This window comes from Maniola hyperantus, chromosome 16 (assembly GCF_902806685.2).
Source record: "Maniola hyperantus chromosome 16, iAphHyp1.2, whole genome shotgun sequence".
In the NCBI taxonomy this organism is placed as follows: Eukaryota; Metazoa; Arthropoda; class Insecta; order Lepidoptera; family Nymphalidae; genus Maniola; species Maniola hyperantus.
In genome coordinates, this window is record NC_048551.1 from 205,188 (window position 1) to 227,260 (window position 22,073).

At 41.8% G+C, this 22,073-nt stretch overlaps 3 protein-coding genes across 4 annotated transcripts; 1 reads left to right on the top strand and 2 right to left on the bottom strand.

Moving 5' to 3' along the window:
- Nucleotides 1–4,036: 4,036 nt before the first annotated feature.
- On the bottom strand, nt 4,037–5,958 carry LOC117989713 (lamprin 1.8-10-like). Its single transcript, XM_034977126.2, has 2 exons — nt 5,931–5,958; nt 4,037–4,516 (listed from the first exon to the last, which is right to left on the bottom strand). Exons 1-2 carry the CDS (start codon nt 5,940–5,942, stop codon nt 4,139–4,141), a joined length of 390 nt encoding a protein of 129 aa, XP_034833017.1. The 5' UTR covers nt 5,943–5,958; the 3' UTR covers nt 4,037–4,138.
- A 6,412-nt stretch (nt 5,959–12,370) lies between these two features.
- LOC138403379 (involucrin-like) lies at nt 12,371–16,262 on the bottom strand. The gene is made up of 2 exons (XM_069503698.1): nt 16,248–16,262; nt 12,371–14,140 (listed from the first exon to the last, which is right to left on the bottom strand). Exons 1-2 carry the CDS (start codon nt 16,260–16,262, stop codon nt 12,371–12,373), a joined length of 1,785 nt encoding a protein of 594 aa, XP_069359799.1.
- A 1,019-nt stretch (nt 16,263–17,281) lies between these two features.
- Nucleotides 17,282–21,395, top strand: LOC117989715 (gastrula zinc finger protein XlCGF8.2DB-like). 2 transcript variants are annotated; one of them, XM_069503732.1, is made up of 6 exons: nt 17,282–17,673; nt 17,855–18,074; nt 19,404–19,582; nt 20,266–20,349; nt 20,727–20,980; nt 21,255–21,395. In XM_069503732.1, the coding sequence occupies exons 1-6, from the start codon at nt 17,397–17,399 to the stop codon at nt 21,264–21,266; spliced, it is 1,026 nt and encodes a 341-aa protein (XP_069359833.1). In that variant the 5' UTR covers nt 17,282–17,396; the 3' UTR covers nt 21,267–21,395. The 2 variants fall into 2 exon arrangements, with proteins under 2 accessions (XP_069359833.1, XP_034833018.2); XM_034977127.2 differs by having other exon boundaries at nt 20,727–21,385.
- Nucleotides 21,396–22,073: the final 678 nt, after the last annotated feature.

Below are 22,073 nucleotides of genomic sequence, written 5' to 3' on the forward strand. Positions count from 1 at the left end.
CGTCAGGCTATGAGACTATGAGGCTATGACCGGTTAATTACTGGATTTTATTGTATAATTAAAAAACAAGAAATCAGTATTTTTTTAATCAATTTATAATTTCTTTGACCCGCTTGTAGAAGCTTGAAAACGTATACGTAATAAGATATAAATAAATGGGTTTTATCTTATCTTATTAAGTTAATATGTATGTTTTTATTATGTTTACTTGTATTGTTGATGTGTGTAATAAATTACCTAGTAAATAGTAGCCTATTATCCTTTCTAGGTCTCTAACTATATTCTTAATATTATATTCATACGAAAAATCACGTCGATATATTGGTCCGTTGCGGCATGATTGAAGAAGAAACCAATAAACAAACATACTTTCGCATTTATAATACAGGAAGTGATATTAGCGTGTGGGGCTTGGATTTTACTTGAAGCGCGTTGGGCTCATGCTCAGGTGGAAGAGGCGCCGGATAACCAGCTCTAGAGTTGAAACATGTGATGTGTGGCACAGTTTGTTAAATAAACGTCTTTTCTTTCTTTTCTTTTTCTTTCGATGCTTTTCTATTTTCGGTGTAGATACGTTTTCATTAATATATTTAAATTTCACATACGTAGTTTCACTTAAATATCACCATAATATTATTATATTGAGAAGCCTTCTCATAACATTGGTATGTAAATTATTATTTGGCAAAAATATTCATCAAATTATAACAAAATTCCTTGAAGTACTACTTGACTACCTTATACCTACCTACTATGTGTATCATCGACGTTGTTATAGTCAATGTAGGAAGAAGGCAGATTATAGCCCTTTCCCTTAGCCCGTAAGTTGACCTTTTGTGTGACTGTGACTTTTGGTAAACACAAATCGTTTCAACAGTAAAGGTCATCAAAACAAATCTCTTTCAAGTAGTTAGGTAAATATATAGCAAATCAATTATAATATTTTGTAAATGTCTCTGATCTGGTCTACTGGGAGGGGGGAGCTTCGGCCATGGCTAGTTACTATACTACCGGCAAAGCGATGCGTAGAAACGAATTAGGTATATCATGGGTTTATCTTACCTCTTCCAAGTTAGTGCTGTTTTATTAAAGAAACCATTTTACTTGGCGTCAGAGATCACACAGCAGCGGCCCAAAGGCAATTATTTTATTATTTTTAAGCTGAGTTTGTTGTGGGCTCTTCTCAGATCTGGGCGCATTTGGAACCCTTGTAGCTTTAGTTTTAAGTAAGTACGTATTAATTATCACCACTATATTATCTTACAACTTAAAATTTTGACCATCAGTAAGCGTAAAACTTTACCTATTCTGAATAAATAATTTGAGTTTGAGTTTTGAGTTTCAAATAACCTTTTACTCTGTTTAGTCTGTCTAGGTCAAAGGAAATATTAATAACTAGCTAATGCCCGCGACTTCGTCCGCGTGGAATTACGTTTTTTTTTAAATCCCGTGGGAACTTTTTGATTTTCCGGGATAAAAAGTAGCCTATGTCACTCTCCAGGTCTTTATCAATACCCATTACCCATGCAAAATCAAATCACGTGAATCCGTTGCACCGTTGCGACGTGATTGAAGGAAAAACCAACAAACCAAAAAACAAACACACTTTCACATTTATAATAGGGGTACTGATAACAGGGGTAGTGATTAGTTTCAATACATTAGCTCGCTTCCATCTTAGCCTGCATTACCACTACCAGGTGGTAGGTATTGTAGTCAAGATCTATTTTGTAATTACAAGATCTATCTTGTCATTTTGAATTAAAAGAAGATTTTGAACTTTGGAAGAGGCAATAATCGTTTATTTATTTCTTGAATATAGAATTATAGTTCCGGGAGACTAGGTAACTCATATTCGTGTTGAATGTAAGCTTTTAAGGTTTATTTTCTTTAAACTCTTGCGTAACGGCAACACACTGACTCCATATGTGGCAAAGAACGCAAGTTATAATATCTAGAATCTAGATCATGAGGTTTAGGAGCTTGTTGACGTGCGACACGACATGTCTTGCGATATATCGTTATCGAGCACCGAGCCCCTGGCCTGTGAAATTACGTAATGTTCTTACTTGGATAATATCAGATATAGCCTAGTAGTTAAGACGGCTGTTCGGGGATCGGAGGTTCGACCCCGACACTTGTCTGACTTCCTACTTTTCGGAATTATGTACATTTTAAGCAATTAAATATCACTTCCCTAAATGTCTGTGAGTTCTCCATGATGTTCTCTAAGCGTGTGTAAAGCCAATCTGCACTTGGCCGGCGTGGTAGACTATGGCCAAACCCTTCTCATGTTGGGAGGATACCTGAGCTCAGTAGTGAGCCGGCGACGGGTTGATGGTGATGCCAGCAACTTCATCCGCGTGGATTTAAAATCCTTTTTTCAAAATCTCGTGAAAACTCTTTGAAAGTACCTTATGTCACTCTTCAGGTGTTTTGCTCTGTCCATTCATAAAATCACGCCAATCCGTTGCTCCGTTGTGGCGTGATTAAAGGACAAACCAATAAATAGGTATGGGAAATGATATATGAGATAAAATAAGATTAGGAATAAAAAGACAACATTAATAAATAAATAAATAAAATTGATTTATTTCAGGTTAACATACCTACCCATAATTATAAGTCAACACTAATAAAAATAAGATACTAATACATAAAATAATGTTTATTGTAAAACTAGTTTATGCCCACAACTACTACACAAATTTCAACCCCCTATTTTACCCCCTTAGGGGTTGAATTTTCAAAAATACTTTTTAGCGGATTTCTAGGTTATGGCTATCCATTTGCATGCCAAATTTCTGCCTGATCCGTCTGGTAGTTTCAGCTGTGCATTGATAGATCAGTCAGTCAGCTTTTAATTTATATGGATACTAGCTTATGCCCGCGACTTCATCCGCGTGGACTACACAAATTTTAAACCCCTATTTTACACCCTTAGGGTTGATCTTTAACTATGAGATTTTAACATAATATGAGCTTAATAAAATATGTCATACTACTAATTGCAAAAATATTCACTACAAAACTTATAGACAATATCGACAACTTCAAAACTGACAGACTTTCATACAAACTTCAAACCCCTATTTTACCCCTTTAGGGGTTGACTTTTGAAAAATCCTTTCTTAGCGGATGCCTACGTCATAATAGCTATCTGCATGCCGAATTTCAACGCGATTCGTCCAGTAGTTTGAGCTGTGCGTTGATAGATCAGTCAGTCAGTCAGTCACCTTTTCCTTTTATACATATAGAACAAAGTTAAAGTTTATTGTAAAATGAAATATATAATAAGAGCAAAGGTCAGCTGTGGCCTGAATCCAAACTCCCAGGCCCAACCTGCCGGCCGGCGCGCGGCGTGTCGCAACTCGCAACTCGCAAGTTCCGCTTTGGAGCGAGCAGTCGTTTCCGCTTGCGACACGACAACTTTAAGGAGTTACTAATAGATTAAGCTAGTTTTTCGATCGCGTTGTACATTGGGAAACATTTAGTTCTTTAGCTACGGCGAGTTTTTGCGACGAGGTCGAGACTCGACTTTCGAATTATTTTGATTTACTTACTCCTTGACATGTTTGTTTATCTTGTACCCTTTATTTGGCCAATTAACTGTACTTATCTTTATTTTTATTGTCTCGTTTAAAATTGCAGAAATAACTTGCTAGCTTAAGTCTTTAAAGTAAACTGCGACACCTTTTCTCGCGATTTCGTTTAGTAAGTGTCCTTTTGACTTGGAATAATTATGAGAATCGTTTCTTAGTAAGTAGGATTCATATAGAGAGCATATGTAAGAAATCTTAAGTTTCTAGATCCACCGATTTGAGCAATACGTCGATATATCCGTCACTCGTCAGTTAGTCTCCCTATGAGTAAAGAAGATGAAATGTGCAATTGAAAATAAGGAGTTTCAGCACATTGAGATATAACAAGAGAATTTTAAGCATATAAACACTATACGTTGAGGTTTTTTAGAATTTATTGAACTTAAATTAACAATCCACAATCGAAGCGAGAATACTTTAATTTGGCACTGAAAGACCCACGCGACTGAAACGGGTACCACATACAATCGATCGACTCGCCACCTTTACATATACACAGACATTACAGACTATAGACAATTATATTGTGTTGAGGCTCAATGCCAGCCGTGGCCGAGACCGAGGAGCGGCGCTCCGACCAGCCCGTGGCCGCCGATGAGGCCGTGGCCTCCGATGACGCCGTGGTCGAGGATGGGCGCGGCGGCGATGCTGTGGCTGATCACGGGGGCGGGAATGGCCACGCTATGGCTCACGATGGGGGCGGAGGCGTAGCTCACGCCGTGTCCGCCGTAGAGCCCCAGGCCGTGGCCGCCGTACAGGCCCAGGCCGTGGCCCAGGCCGCCGTAGCCCAGGCCGCCGTAGCCCAGGCCGCCGTAGCCCAGGCCGCCGTAGCCGAGGCCTAGCAGGCCACGCTTCTCGTTCTTCTTCTCCTCTGCGCCGTAGACTGCGGCCGCGGCCAGGAGGAGTACGCACAGCTGGAAAATATTAAACAAATTAAGATAATACTTAATTTAATAATTTCATTACGGACAATTGTCAAATCTGTTGTCAGAAGGGCTGGCTATTTTGCACAAAGGATCAGCCTGGCTGTTCAGCGCGGAAATGCAGTCAATATTCTTGTCACACCACCCACCGTTCCACGCGGGCTTGAGGAACGAATTATATAACACTACTTAGCTTTAAGTTTTATTGTAATATTTTCGATAAAAAATAATAAAATTAGGTAGTGCCAGTCTTGTTTAATGGGAACATTGTCAACATGACCTGTCATTTTAGTTGGTGTCCAACTCAATCAACACCAGCTAGAATATATGCGTCACAACAAGCACCGGTTCCTATAATCAAGCAGAAGAAGCTTTTTTATTTAAGTACTTACTACAGATATAAACACGCTTCGATATACTTACGAATAAGTAAGTATGAATGAGCTTATTTTGCAACATTGACTTCTAGACTTTTCGTGAGAGTTGATTTCGTATCAACATTTTAAATATATTTCTTGGTCAAGTAAATATACTTTAGGAGCTCTATTAATTTTCTTTTAAACTCTAAGTAGGTACATCAAAATGTAATTAATGATACGTACAATTAAATTGTTTATTTGCATCACAACAAAGGCTTAGGATAACGCAAGTTTAGAATACTTTTTTAAAAAGCAGAAAAATTTAAGAAATTAAAAAAAACATATTTTTAGCTGGTAGCACCTAGTTTTTAGGGTTCCGTACCTCAAAAGGAAAAACCCTTATAGGATCACTTTGTTGTCTGTCTGTCTGTCCGTCTGTCTGTCTGTCCGTCTGTCTGTCTGTCTGTCTGTCCGTCTGTCTGTCAAGAAACCTACAGGGTACTTACCGTTGACCTAGAATCATGAAATTTGGCAGGTAGGTAGATCTTATAGCTGACATTTGGGGAAAAATCTGAAAACCGTGAATTTAGGGTTAGATCACACAAAAAAAATTAAGTTGTGGTCATGAACTAATAATTAGTATTTTCAACTTTCGAAGTGAGTGACTATATCGAGTGGGGTATCATATGAAAGGTCTTCACCTGTACATTCTAAAACAGATTTTTATTTATTTTTATGCATCATAGTTTTTGAATTATCGTGCAAAATGTCGAAAAAATACGACTGTAGTAAGGAACCCTCATTGAGCGAGCCTGACTCGCACTTGGCCGGTTTTTTTTAAAGTTTTCACATTTTACATAACTATCAAACATAGCTGGAATGATCAACTGGCTGCTGCCAGAGAGATGCGAATTCGAATCCTGCCAGTTCCAAATTGTAACTATAAGAACCTAAACATTAATTACGTTTAGTAAAATGTACAAAATATGTAAACACTTTAATAAGGTGAAACTTTTTCTATGGTTTGCAATTAATACAATACTTACAGTAGCCTTCATGATATCTAGTGCTGCCTTTAGGGGTTCCTGTTAGACTTAGACATCGATAGGGCTTTAGTGCTTATATACGTGCCCTGCGAGCGCCCCTCTAGCTCGCCTAGCGAGACCTAGGTATCATGGCAAGCCTAAATGCACTTCAAATTGGTCTATGAGTCAGCGGGTCAAAGGAAATGGAGGAAATACCATTTCCCGTGGACTAGATACAGGTAAGTCTAAAGCTTACTATAATGATTGAATGAATGAAACTAAACAAGATACAAAAAGTGATTGAACAAGTTAGGCGCATTTACAATAATAGCGATAACGCTAGCGGCCTAAAGGTTTCACTTCACTTTGTAACAATCCAATGATCACCAACAAAACACCACAATTTGAGAAAAAATTGAACAATCCATATCCATACTGAATATTATAAATGCAAAAGTGTGTCTGTCTATCCGTCTGTCTGTTTGACTTTTTATCCCGGTCGTATCTGTCAAGAAACCTATAGGGTACTTCCGGTTGACCTAGAATCATGAAATGTGGCAGGTAGGTAGGTCTTATAGCGTATGTCAAGTGAAAAATTCAAATACCGTGAATTTGTATTTACATCACTAAAAAACATTTAAAATGTAATCATCCCTTATTATAAATGCGAAAGTGTGTTTGTTTGTTGGTTTGTTGGTTTGTCCTTCAATCACGTCGCAACGGTGCAACGGATTGACGTGATTTTTTGCATGTGTATAGATAAAGACCTGGAGAGTGACATAGGCTACCTTTTATCCCGGAAAATCAAAGAGTTCCCACGGGATTTTTAAAAACCTAATTCCACGCGGACGAAATCGCGGGCATCAGCTAGTGAAGAAATAATTAGCATTTTCAACTTTCAAAATACATAAGATTAATTTACCAAGTGCGTATCATGTGCAGTGAAAGGGCAAGACCTGTATATTCTAAAACAGATTTTTATTTATTTTTATGCATTATAACTTTTGATTTCTCGCGCAAAATGACGAATAAATACAACTGTAGTACGGAACCCTCGGTGCGTGAATCTGATTCGCACTTGGCCGGTTTTTAAGGTACCTAAGTATACAAAGGAGTTGTTTACCCGCAACAAAAATACACGTCATTATCATCATGATCAACCCATCGTCGGTTCACTACTGAGCAGTTACGGGTCTCCTTTCAAAATGAGAAAGGTTCGGCCATACTCCACCACGCTGGCTAAGTATGATTGTCAGACTTCACACACCATAGATAACATTAGAGAACATATTTTTGAACACAGATAAATTGACATAATATAAGTAACCAGTTGGCCTGCAAAGTATAGTAGCGACAGGTTAACATGGCAATCGGGGTATGAAGCAGGGGGGATGCCCCGCACTCCCGCACGTCACCCGCGCTCACCCGCACCGGATTAGCGCGAGGGCTGTGCGGGTGTGCAGGGCATTTCCTCTCCGGTTGCCATCTCCACCTGTCGCGTACTGTATATAATAGTTATTATTTCAGTGGTCTGTTAAACGCTAGATACATATAATTGAGGCGGCCCGTCTGTCGAGCACCTGGGACAGTCGCCGCCATTGGCACACGATCGTTATACCGACAACAGGTCTTGCGGCCGCATGCAGTTGTTATATAAACAGCAGGTACCTAACTAGATAAGATGGCGTGTTTATATGTTTTCAATATACGTGTGAAAGGCGATAGTAAATAGGATACGTAATCGTTAGAATAGAATAAAGAAAAATGGCGACTCTTGGTTGCGGTTCCAAAGACTCGACGAGTAAAGGAGTGGACTGAAAACCAAAAGGTTCAAACCCAGCCCCTTGCTCTAATGTTGTTTCTACTCCTAGCAATAGCTTGACTCTTAGTTGGAGGGCAAAGAGGAATATTAGTCATTTTATATGGCTAATATTCTTAAAAAAAAGGATGAATGGCTCTAAAAATCGTCGCAGAGTGTTTTGCAACTGAGGACGAGCCTTTATCGAGATGTTCGATAAAGGCTCGTCCTCACGATCTTCACAATATCCTTTATCGAGATGTTCGATAAAGGATATTGTAATTTTTGATAAGTAATTTGAAATTGTACTGTTTGACATTATATACGAGTATAATTAAGTGACAAAAGTTTTCGATTTCTATTATAAATGTATAATCATGTTAATATTAAATTCAAGCAAAATATTTGCACACTGTCGGTGACAGTCGATTGTGTAAGGGACTATTGTGTTATTGTTAACTTGTTATGCCCACAATTTTGCAAATAAAACATTTATTTATTTATTTATTATTTATTATTATTTATTAAGGCTCGTCCTCACGATCTTCACAATATCCTTTTTGACGATACTCATAATAATAATTCATTCAAAACATAGAATTCATGCATAGAAGTAGGTACTACCTACCTCAATACCTACCTACCCATATCATCACTACCCATATTACCTGTCACCACCCATCACTACCCGTATTATAAATGCGAAAGTGTGTTTGTTTGTTAGTTTGTCCTTCAATCGCGTCGCAACGGGGCAACGGATCGACGTATTTTTGCATGGGTATAGATAAAGACCTGGAGAGTGACATAGGCTACGTTTTATCCCGGAAAATCAAAGAGTTCGCTTGGGATTTTTGAAAACCTAAATTCAAGCGGACGAAGTAGCGGTCATCAGCTAGTACTTAGTAATTCTAAGCACTTATGACACTCGTGTTTTAATGAATCTTGGTAGATAATTAACTAGTTTTATTAGTATTTTTTATGAGCTGCGAGTAAGTAGGTACTTACTTATTTACACAAAAATGGTTTTGTTGCTCAATTAAAGATACAGAAATGTAGCGCAGTATGAGGGCTTTACTTTCAATTATTGCACGCACCTAGAAATAATTTCTTAGAATTGTACTTATTTCTATCAGAATGTCGCCCGTAGCCGTATACATCCAACATTATCATTTATCACACACACGCTATACCTAGATCACTGACACTATCAGCAGTTCGTTTTCTCGATGGTATATAGGGGTCTTCCACACTCGTCGCACAGCCACTCGTGTTCCCTGGGCAGCTCCCACAGCTCGCCCAGCACCATGCGCTTCGTCTGACACCGCGGGTGTGGCGTGAACTTCGCGAAGCCAAGGTCCAGAAGGTTCCTCTCGTGTTCGATATCCCTCAGTATCCGCAGCGCTCGAAGGAGGAGCTGAGGTCGAAGGCTTGTGGGGATTGTTGGGGTCGTAAGCACCATGCCGGTGACATGCGACAGGGCGATGACCGGCCGGTCGAGAGGCACGGATGATATCAAACTTTTGGCGAAACTTTCTTCACTTCTTGAGTAGAGACTGTCCATGGTGATTCTTTTCCCTACTTTACACTTTATTGTGTACTAAATGATATTGAGAGCTTTGCATAGAAACAACGATCCAACCCCTAACTAACTTAAATTAATGAATACTTTCTGTATCGCTTCACTTGTGTCTGTGTGGACCATACTAATTAACTTACACCATTTAAATAATTATTTTATGTTGGCAAAAACATTTAAATTATAATTATTAACTGAATTTAGGTTCATTAGAAAGTATTCCTAATGTCTTTAACTAATGAAAGATTCGTGAGAACTAATAGATTCTTTTACTTATTATAATGACCTACTAACTACAACACATAAATTAATGTGATTTTAATTTGTAAAAAACTCTTTGTCCTTACGTTACCTATATAATTAGTAATTAGTTTATGTGAACACATAAATACTTACTTATGTTTGTACGTTACTTTGACATTATATAAAATTATGGAGACAAATAATATACTATAATGTAATATTAGTAAGGTACATGTCGCTCGTATACCTACTAAAACATATGTAGATATCTACTACATATATTTTAGTTATCAAAGACATTTTCTTTCGTAACGAAAACTAGAAATAAATGAAATTAAGTTTTCAATTTTTAAAGAAATTATAGCAATCCAAATACCTAGAATTGAAAAAAAAACAAATTACGCATACAGACCTACCTAGTAATCGAAAATTGTCCGCTGTCGGCTGAGACTTATTTAAATTGACAGAGCTTATTTGGTGCAGTTTCCTCACAGTGTCGGTAAGTTAATTCAAATATATTTACCTACCTACTAGCACATGTTAGTTTCACAATGTTGCGTTGCATAAAACCTAGCCATACCATTTTTTATAGGTACTTATTTCTAGTTTGAAGGTATACAAGGCCCATTCGACTGCTACGGTCCTCCGACTAACGATGACTGCTGACGTAAGGTCTGGGCTCGTACCGGAACTATGCCTCCCAAATGCCTTCGATTTTATGTGAAACACTGCACACTGTGCGCCATTATTGTTTCTTACAGCTTCCCAATAGAACTTCGTAGAATATTTTAGCCATTCAAAAGAACTAATCTATATAATAATCTAAACATATAAAAAGAAAATGTGACTGACTGACTGATCTATCAACGCACGGCTCAAACTACTAGACGCATCGGGCTGAAATTTGGCATGCAATTAGCTATTACGATATAGGCATCCGCTAAGAAAGGACTATTGAAAATTCAACCCTTAAGGGGGTGAAATAGGGGTTTGAAATTTGTGTAGTCCACGCGGACGATGTCGCGAGTATAAGCTAATCTAAATATTTAAAAGGAAACGGTGACTGACTGATCTATCAACACACGGCTCAAACTACTAGACGGATCGGGCGGAAATTTGGCATGCAGATAGCTATTATAACATAGACATCTGCTAAGAAAGAATTTTTGAAAACTCAATCCCTAAGGAGGTAAAATAGGGTTTGCTGTACTCCACGCGGACGAAGTTGCGGGAATATATAAGCTAGTTTACGTAATAAACCTATTTTACTGTTTCCTGATTATATCAGAGACATGATTGTATGTGTGGAAACAGATACCCGTAGCGAATATTATGTAGATGAGGACCGGATGGTGCAACGCGCGACACGCACGTGCGCACGAGTGGCGGTCAAACCAACCGCTGTCCCGCACCGGGCTAGCGCGGGGGCTGTACGGGGCATCCTCACCCCGATCGCCATCTCGACCTGTCGCGTACTACACCTACAAGGTTATACAGAGTGAAATACCAATCACTAACTAATCTCGAAATCTCAGAAACTATTGGATGGTAGGTTCCTTCGGGCGTAAGCATCAGCTGAGAAAGGGGGTTGAGAAAAAAGAGTGAGGTGAGGTAAATTTATTAATCTCATGAGAAATTAGAAATTGTACGCGGACGAAGTAGCAGGCAACTGCTAGTAACATTATATTGCCGTTCCCACGGCTAACATAATATGAGTGTGGAAGGCCTTGGTATTATAATTATTTATTAGTTCGATTTTGGACTTGGACTTTATTGGTTTATGGTTGTTTATAAAACAGTATGGTAAGTCTTACTATACGTACGAGTACTTAGTAAGTATTATAGGTAAGTATCTGTACGCAGCCGTGATAGCCTAGTGGTTACGACATCCGCCTCCTATTCAGGAGGTCGGGAGTTCGATCCCGGGCACGCAACTCTAACTTTTCGGAATTATGTGCGTTTTAAGAAATTAAATATCACTCGCTTTAAAGGTGAAGGAAAACATCGTGAAGGAAACTTTGCATGTCTAAGAGTTTTCCATTATGTTCTCTAAGGTGAAATCCGCTACTTAATCCACACTTGGCCAGCGTGATGGACTATGGCCCAACCCTTCTCATACTGAGAGGAGACCTATGCTCTGTAGTGAGCCGGCTATGGGTTGATCATGATGATTAGCTGTAATCTGTATAGTATGTACGAATTCATTGAAAAACTTTTAAAAACGTAGTTATAATTTTCTTTTATTGAAAAATGTGTTTTACAATAAATAAACTTAGTGCTATGTTAATAATACTCGTAAATTAAAAAATTAGGCAATTTTTACATTACATCAATGCAACGCATTCCGCACTCTACTCCAACCGGAAAAATATTTACATTTTTCTTGCATTTCTTCACATTCAACACTCTCCCAGGTGACTTATATCTCTATTCTATTCTGTTCTATTCTATGATCAAAACTTTCCTGTCAAAATAGACGGAAAGACAAATCAGTGAAGACTGAAAAATTACCTTTGTGTACTTAATCTCTCTTCATTTACAATGATCCTATGGCACAACGTTCCCCAACGTACTGAGAGCGTCTCTAGCTATGTACCAAATGAGTATAGGCACTCGTACATATCCTGCCAAGTGCCAACCGTCCAACAAAGGTCAACATTTCGTAAAGTAAACTTATCACAAATATCTTTCGACGAGGTAGCGATAACGCATAAATGCAAATAAACTATCGCTATTCGCTATAACCAGGCGCTGCTGGGCGCTGGCTCGGCGACTGAACTTTGAATGGTACACTGATGACGTAGTCGCACTGTCAAGTTACAAGCTATACGGTTATAGCCGTAACTATTGGAAATGGTCCAGCGGCCGGTCGATGGGAGGCTGCAGCCCGAGGGGGATGTGGTTGTGGTACTGCGGCGGTTGCTCTGCGCCATCCTCCGAACTCCGCCCTTCCACGCCCTGGTGCGGCGCTCCATACTCCTGGCCCAAGTGCGCTGCGTTGTAGTTGTTCTGGTTGAAATCCTGCCCGTTTGGAGAAAAATCTTGACCATGCTGCGAGAAATCTTGACCGTGCTGAGCATAGTCTTGGGCGTTTTGGGCAAAGTCTTGGGCGTGGTGGGCGAAGTCGTGGCCTTGCTGAGCGAGTTCTTGAGCATGGGCAAAATCTTGCTGGTGCTGTCCAAAATCTTGTCCTTGTTGAGGGTACTCGTTGGGTTGCCCGTATTCCGGAGAGAGTTGTTGCGGCACGCCGTACTCGGGCGCGGGCTGCTGTTGCTGGCTGTGCAAGCTCTGCTCGTACTGCGCCTGCTCGATCTGTTGTTGGATGTGATGCAGTTGGTGCTGGTAGTCGTGCTGCAGCTGATGCTGGTAGTCGTGCTGCAGTTGATGTTGCTGCTCGTGCTGCAGTTGATGTTGGAAGTCGCTCTCCGTGTGGTGTTCGTACACTTGGGTGCCCTGCTCCTGCGTGAAGTGGTGATGATGCTGCGGATAGTGCGCCTCGTGAGACGTGGCGAAGTCGTGTGGCTGCGCCGGAGCCACCGGAGACCACCCGTCGTGCTCTACAGATACTGCAGGTTGTGTCGCTTGTAGAGGAATACCTTGGGGTCCGGCTTGAGTGGGATGTAAATGGAAACCAGGTTGCGGTAGCGCTTCCTGGGTGGGATGCACGTGAACATGGGGCTGGGGAACTAACTGTGAGTGAAAATGAGCTGGCGTTTGTTCGACGACGACATTATGCGTGTGTTGCTCCACCAGCCCGTGTGCGGCTGCCGCTTGAGGCACGAGGTGGTACGGATGCAAATGTGGACGCTCGAGGAGCACTTGCGATGGAGCCGGCAGAGCTGGAGCGGCGGGTGCGAAAGGTGCTTGGTAAAGAGGAGCTTGGTAGCTATTTAGGAGTGGGTATCGAGGATACGTCGCGAAGAAGGAAGACTGCACGGCTCCACCGGGACGAATTATATAAGGGAAAGGCTGGCTTATGGGCAGAAGTGGAGCAGGTAGAGCAGGTGGTGGAGGAAGAGGTACAGTTGCGGCGGGAAGAAAATGTTTCAGATGAAAATGATCTGGAATTACCGGCACTGGCGGAGCGGGAACTGGAAGTTGTGCGGGGAACACGGGGGGCGGGGGCGGCGCGGCATTCACTACGGCGACTGTCGGGGGAGGCGCGGGGATCACGGGAGCGGCATGAGCCACGGGCGGCGCTGGAACTACGGGCACTAAGGGCCTCGGGGCGACGTGAGGATGGTGATGATGGAAATGTTGATCAGGCTTAGCCACGTATTTATGATGAGGAAACTTCAGTGCGTAATGCGGGTGCGGTAGCCCTGGCACTTTGTGGCCCACGGGTACGGGATAGCGGTGGTAGTGAGGACCTGCCACTGGTACCTTCACTGCTGCGACTGACGCCGTGGGCGGGTAAGTTACCACTAAAGGTTTCACTACAGAATGGGTCACGTATGGTATGTCGTGGCCCAGCTTGAACGGAGGCACGCCGGACAGGATGCCTCGCTTGTGGTGTTTCCCCGCCAGGCGGCCGAGGATTCTTGACTTCACGCCTTTGACGTGCGCGACGTCGGCAGCCGCCGCCCACACGCACGCACACAACGCCAAGGAGATCTGAAACACATTACATATTTCACTACAAAATTCTACGAAGTACCTACGTTTCGTGGATTTTAACACAAGTTCTTTTGAAAAGTTATCGCTTTATTAATGGTTTTCTAACAACGAACTAAGCTAAGCATCATAGCAAGGAAATAAAGTGCAAATCTCGTTTTAATGAAGATTGCAAGATCTTTTATAAAAATTTAGTAAACAGAAATAGAGCGAGAAGAATCTGTTACAGAGTTGTAACTACGGTGGCTTTATCTAGTGATCCCACCTCGGGATGCCACCTCGGTATGCCGCCGGGTTAAGTCGCTGCTGTTTGGTGTCCTTCAATCTTTCCAACACTAGCCACCCACAGCTGGTGTCTTTACAGACATGTCTAGAAACACATATTCATGGCACAAGACGCAAATGCCCAACTATGGTAACTGGTAACAAAGTCCTGAAAAATCAGCATCAACGCATTGGCGGTCTGGTGCCAATGTTCATAGGCAGCGGTAATCACTTAACACCAGGTGCCCCGCCTGATCATTTGCTCGCTATTTATCTATCAAAGCTTTCTTCTTGTCCGATAGAGAATCCCCAAGCCGCACTTTAGGAAAGCACATCACTATCACGTCACTGCACCACATGTCACATGTCACTGCATCTCCGTGGATACTCACAAGTGAAACTCTCATGTCGTGCAGTCGCCCGGTCGGCGCGACACTCGTCCAACAACCAGCTGCATGTTCCGCCTCCACCCTTACTTATAACTTAAACCTGCCAATATTAGTATGTGGCCAACGTCCAAGTTTCACTCTTGCTTCCGGACGTAACGAGCCTCCCCCTTGCGGCTTTCGATCGTGCCTAAATAAACTTCTATCAGAAACGAATGATCAACGCAATAGTCACTCTATTTAATTGTGAGAAAGTTAACTTTTAGTTTGGACCGATTGTCCACCACGGTCACGTAGGGCGCTGCCGTCATACGTGTAACATGTGCGAATACGCGCATACCAATCAATCAAGAACGTAATCGAGAGAAAATTGTACCACCAGTCTGAACAGGGACGGATCTTTCAACCGTGTTTCTTCAAATTAGAGATACTTACTAAACCGGTGAGCGGCGCTAGTATGATTCTCTTATTGAGAGTTTCATTTTTGTTCCGTTTGCCGTGGAGACCCTGGGGATATGGGGTTTTAATGCTAAGAACTTTTTACGAGAAATTTCACCGCCTCAAGTGGTGACAAAAGGACTGGGTTATTGTGTGACTAACTGTTCATCACGGAAATACTGGAATAAATAGAGGAATAGCTAGAGAATGGAAATATAAAAGAATAGAATAAGCCTAGTGGTTAAAGATTCAAAGATTATTTGTTTGCGGACGTAGGACTTTATTTGGGGATTTAGGACGTCCGCCTCCTAATCTGAGGTCAGTGGTTCGATCCCGGACACGCACCTCTAACTTTTCGAAGTTATGTGCGTTTTAAGTAATTGTTCTTGAGAGTTCCCCATAAGGTTTTCAAAGGTGTGTGACACATGGACAGCGAGGTAGACTATGACCAGTGGCATGCAGGTCATAGAGGCATAAATGCACTGCTTACCCCAGTTGTAATAGCTCAATGTAAATTTTACATTATGACCTGCCAGTAAACAGGTTCCCACCTAACTAATGCCTACCCTGGCTTCAAACCCTGTGCACGCCACTGACTATGACCAAAACCCTTCTCACTCTGAGAGGAGACCGGTGCCGCGGTGCTTTGTAGTGAGCCGGCGATTGGTTGATCATGATGAATGGTGCAATAAAGAAACATACAAGTAAATACCTATAATACGCGACAGGCTGAAATGGCAATCTGGAAGAGAACGCCCCGCACACTCGCACAGCCCCGGCGCTTATGTGCGGGCGAGCCTAGGTGACGTGCGGAGTGCGGGGCGTCCTCCCGCCGCATACCCCGATTGTACCCTGAAAACATTACACTCCCTTGTTCGAGCAGTCGTATAAAGCGCGATGGATACGTCCCTGTGCGTGCAGGACATTGTGATGCGGCGCACGCGCGCGGTTACCAAATGTTCACATTACTTTCCTTCGTTCTCGCTATCACCGCGCACCGCGCACCGCGCACCGCGCACCGCACGGTAGCGCATTATCTGCACTTGGACCCATGTCGCAATCATTCTAATCTGTGTTACGTAACGACGTGTGGGGAAAATGGGTTTATGACTGGTTTACTGGTCCACGGACGGCGGGTACATCTTAATCTATCTTTAGTACCTTTCTGTAACTGGTATAGGTGGAAGTTGCAACAACAAATTAACATCAAACTATGATAAAATCTATTTAGTCAAAACTATAGCAATAAGCGGTGATAGCCTTGTGGTTAGGACGTCCGCCTCCTATTTGGATGTCGGGGGGCTCGATCCCGGGCACGCAATATGTTCTCAAAGGTGTGTGAAGTCTGCCAATCCGCACTTGGCCAGCGCGGTAGAGTATGGCCAAAATCCTTCTCACTCTGGGAGGAGACCCGTGCTCTGTAGTGAGCTGGTAATGGATTGATCATGATGATGATGATGATAACAATTTGAAAGAATCACTAGCAAAATACACTTTCCACTTTCATTAGGACCGAAAAAGGTTTACTATAGGTATACTATAGTTATACTGTGCGTTATAAGGAACCTGTACCGTGGTGGACCGTAGGGTTTAATTAAAACCTTCTCACTCTCAGTGGAGACCCGTGGCCCTACCGAGGTTGTTTGACAGCTACAATGTCACGATCGCAATCATCTCTGATTGGTTAATGCTCGCTCACTATTGGCCACAATGCATTGTTGCAACAAGAATCGCACAAATTCAGCCAATCAGAACAATTGAGATTGTAATAATGATTGATGCAGGTTTTAGACAATCGCCCTACTGTGCTCAGTAGCATGGCACCGCGTCACTTTCGTGACGATTGTACCTGTTTTGATCCCGTATTTACTAAAGCATATTTTGTAGCATGACAGTAGAAAAGATACGGGGAAGTAGTTAGTTACCTTTTATGTCTAGATTTACAAAAAAATACGCAGCAAAATCTAAGCATATTATGCGTAAATCGAAACGTTTTATGTCACAGAAGTTTCAACGTCAACATGATTTTGACATTTGTTTGTTTTGATTTTGCCATTTGCAGTCCCTGTGCAGTTTATTTTTTACCCAATATTTTCCTTTCTTTCTTAAAATTTTCGCTTTAACTTAATAAAAAGTAGAAATCACTGACTGAATATCCATTTAAAACTATGGAAAACAATTATTGTGTTGCTGAAAATCTTGATAATGTGTGTCGAATATGCTTTGAAATGAAAACCGACTCTTGTTCATTATTTTCAAAGAAAGGTGATTGTTGTATTTACGAGAAACTGGTAACAGATGCTAAACTACAGTTTCACATTAACGACGGAGGCCCAGCATCTATCTGCAGCCAATGCCTCAACGAATTAAATGTGTTTGCCAAATTCTTGGACAAGTGTAAAAAGGCCAATGAAATATTTCTGCAATTTAAAAAAAATCTTAAAGGTAAAGTTATATGAACGAGTATATTACTTATTCTTAAGTTTTAGACTTAGAAGCCAAAATAAAATGCAAGGTTATACTAATTTCCTCAATGTTTTCACAGATGGACTTAATAAATTAAAAATACTTTTTTAAGACATGTTAATGCTTCCTCTGATAAAAATTTTCAAAAACTACGTTTCAGATACTAGGCACGTTGACCACAGTTCCAACTACTCCATAAACAATGGTGCAGAAAGAAAGAGCACAGAGAATACTTCAAATGAGAAGGAAGACTGTATTCAAGCACAGGCCCAAGATGTGGACAGTCAGGAGCTGAAGAGTTCTGCAAACAAACCTGCGTCACACACATGCCAGTTTTGCTGCAAAGTGTTCACTAGAAAGTTTAATTATAAACTACATCTGTGAGTATAATTATTTTATGAAAATTCAGTATCAGCTAGTAGATGAATTTATTAGACTGAGCAACCTCCTTCGTGTTTTCTCCAAGCTACGCGATGTTAGCTAAGAGAATTGTGCTGTGTTGGCACAACTAAAAGCCACACAATGAACATGACTAACATGAATAACAACAACAGATTTAAACTAATGCTATTCTTTTGTGTAGGGTGTACCTATTTAATCAAAAGTATAGCAATAATAACATGTTAAATTTGCATGCATCATTTTAACTTTTTGTGTCACTTTTATTGTCAAAAGTACGATTTAGTCCTTATTTTAAAGGTGAACTGTACTTTTGATATGACAGTTGACCCATAGAGTTACAATGGCGCGCGAGGAGTTATTTTGTATGGACTATAGTTTAGAGTTGTGTACAGCAGAATTAACCACAATAGCTGATTAGTTCAGAAAACTAAAACCAAAAGATTGACAAGTCAAACCTTAGCCATTACTTTGTTGTCCAAAGTACTCCTCCATATACTACTTTATTTTTTTTCTGTATTGCGTGTAAGTACTATCCAAGTTCCAACACACCTAGTTTCTCCTTTCACCAAAGGTTGCCTGGTAGAGATTGCTGTGCGCAATAAAGCCGCCTTTGCATACAATTATTTTTTTAGTTTTAGTTTCTTTGTCATGTTATGTAATATTTTTTATGTGCAATAAAGTATTTCTATCTATCTATCTATCTCTATCCTCTCTCCCGAAGCTTTAAATAGCCATATTGGAAAAATCAAGATTATGGATAGGGTCACTTGTGTTCTGAATGTGCTACTTACAGTATTGAAGAAAACATTGCCTGAGAGGTCTCCATAATGTTCTCAAAGGTGGTTAAAGTGCCAGGCCGCACTTGGTCAGTGGGGCCTGTGGACTATGGTTTAAACTCTAATCCCTTCTGAGAGAGAGCCATGTCCACTAGTAGGCTGGTGATGGGTTGATCATGATGATGATTTCCATTGTTTACATCCAGAATGTATAAGCTATTGTTTACATGCGGGAGATGGAGACCCAGGACCTTTTATACTGGATATAAACCTAGATCCTGGTGGATTTCTGTCTCGGGCAGCATCACCTAGTATATATATTACTAGATACTACTTCATCCGCGTTTAGGTTCTTTTAGAAACCCCGTGGGGACTCTTTAATTTTTCGGGATAAAAAGTAGCCTATGTCTTGTATATGACTTGTATTTCATCAAAATTGGTTAAACTGTTGGGCCGTAAAAAGCTAGCAGACAGACAGGCAGACACACTTTCGCATTTATAATGTTAGCATGGATGTACAACTGTTTCCAGCAAGCGGCACAGCGGCGAGTGCAACTGGCAATGCCGCGCGTGCGGCGCCGCGACGCCGACGCGCGCGGCGGCGCTGCGCCACTGCGCGCCGCCGCCGCGCAAGGCGTGCCCCGCGCCCGGCTGCGGCAAGAGCTTCACCTCCGTCACCAACCTCAACACCCACATCAGGAAACATAATGGTAGGAGCACCGCACGCAGTGCTATATGCTTATTGTAAGACTAGCTGATGCCCTCGACGTCGTCCGCGTGAATTTAGGTTTTTAAAAATTCCGTGGGAACTCTTTGATTTTCCGGGATAAAATGTAGGCTATGTCATTATCCAGGTCTTTATCTATACCCATGCAAAAAATCACGGCAATCCGTTGCACCGTTGCGACGTGATTGAAGGACAAACCGACAAACAAACACACTTGCACATTTACGATAGGGGTAGTGATTTCACCTATGTTGATAGTATTTGAGAGTTGAAACACTTTAGCGTTAAAACAAAATGGCTCTTAATTATTGTCTTGTTTGAATGCTCAAGTTTGTACATAATATATTTACAGCCAGCACTCCAAGTGGAAACATTGTGTAGTTAAAATCAATGGTAATGAATTATTTTTGACTTTAAATCAAGAATCTTTAGGTCCATTTTAATTTGACGTTATTTTGTGTCTACTCTCAAATACTGTCAAAATTGGTTAGAAGTAAAATCTCATACTAAATCTACTGCTCTAAAGGAGTCTATTTCAGTGTGTATATGTATATGTAAAGGCTATACATATTTTATTTAAAAAAAAATTGAGAATTGTAATAAGCTACCCGTGCGAAGCCTGGGCGTGTCGCTAGTTTTGAATACGTGGACGTTGTTATGTTTCAGGAGAGAGGCCGTACAGCTGCGCGCAGTGCGGCAAGACGTTCGGCAGCAGCAACACGCTCGCTGACCATACCAGGATACACACAGGTACGAGACGACAGAAGTTCAACTGACGCCGCGCGACTCCCGCGCCTCCTATCGCTGGGACTTTCTTGTCTAAACTTAACTAAAATGACAGGTCCAATTGATTATTGCTATCGCTTTGCTGCTCTCTGCGGAAATTTTTTTAGCGTCTTCTGCTGAACCTACGTCTGTATCACTTCCACACGCCCCGGTCTTGCACCGCCGTCTCGGTCGTTGTCACATGTCCCACTAGTGGGCTTGTACAGCGGAGAGCGCAGCGTTATAAACTTATAATACCCTTCACTAGGTGGACAGACCGAATGTGGCATGTGGAAATCCCTACAAGAGACCTAGGTTTCAGCAAGCATATGATAATGATGATGATGAGTGGTGTGCGCCAGGCGCGAAGCCGTACATGTGCTGGGTGTGCGGCAAGCAGTTCGCGACCAACAAGCTGGGCGCGCACCTGCGCACGCACGCCGCGCGCGCGCTCGCCTGCCCCGCGTGCCCGCGCCGCGTCGCCTCCGCGCGCGCGCTGCGCCTGCACGCGCGCACGCACGCGCCGCCCGCGCGCGTGCACGCCTGCGCCGCGTGCCCGGCGCGCTACTGCCACAAGCAGTCGCTCAACAAGCACCTGCGCAACGCGCACGGCCTGGTGAGAACATTGTACTACACTAAATGCTGCGACTTTTGCTTGAGCGCTACGATGCCACAGACATGCATGGGGGGTTAATAGCTATCAAACATGGAACCGAACCACTCTCTACATGGGCTTCATACAATCGGCAGATGGAGTAGAGTAGGTACTCGGTACTTTGACCCTGTACTACATGGGATGCAAATTATCTCTTTATTGAATATCGTCAAAATCGCATTAATAATATTACTATGATATTGATTAGTGGATGTAACTGTTCTTTTGCTTTCAGAAAACATCGTAAATGTCGGAAACCAAATCGTCGAACCGAATGAACAACAATTCTTTTATAGAAATATTATAATTTATCTCAGTTTTAATTACACAATCAAGTAATCTAGTCGTCAACCAAAGAATAAACTTTAGTTTATCCTAACGTTCTTTTTTTAAAATCCCTTGGATACTTTTTGATTTTCCGGGACATATAGTAGCCTGTGTCCGTCAAACCTCCTGTACCTACTCGTCAAAATAGAGACAATCTCTCCTCTCAGAATGAGAAGGGTTTGGCCATAGTCTACCACGTTGGCCGAATGCAGTCTTCGAGCACGTCTTTGAGAACATTATGGATAACTCCCAGGCAGGTTTACTCACGATACTGTCTTTCACCGTTAGGTATAGCAAGTGATATTGAATTGCATAAAACGCACATAATTCCGACAAGTTAGAGGTGCGTGCTCGAAATCGAACTCCCGACCTCTCAAATAGAAGGCCTTAACCACTGGGATTTCACGGTTTTGCTTAGTTAAGTAGTTAGTTTGCTTAGTATAGTTAAGTAGTTTAACACTGTGCACAATTTAGTTGCTAGTCCAATCTAGACTAACAATCAGGTGGCGAAAAATTAGCTGCGGTCAAGGTCTGCTCTAGCCTCTACCTACTAATCGATGGCCACTGGCTGTTGTGCGACAACTGCACACACAGATATAGCCCTTATGTCTTTCGCAATAAATGGGACATTCCTATGAGAGAGCTGTTCACTGAGTACGTGTGACCTAACTACTGTTAGGTTAAGTAGAAAGCGCTAGGACATTGACTTGATTTGGTCAGGTGACTT

Excerpts from the sequence above, each read along its gene's own strand:
- LOC117989715 (XM_034977127.2), top strand. The coding sequence starts at position 17,397 with ATGGAAAACAATTATTGTGTTGCTGAAAATCTTGATAATGTGTGTCGA. Across the intron at positions 18,075-19,403 it reads TTTAATTATAAACTACATCT|CAAGCGGCACAGCGGCGAGT; the intron begins GTGAGTATAATT and ends AACTGTTTCCAG. Across the intron at positions 19,583-20,265 it reads CCACATCAGGAAACATAATG|GAGAGAGGCCGTACAGCTGC; the intron begins GTAGGAGCACCG and ends GTTATGTTTCAG.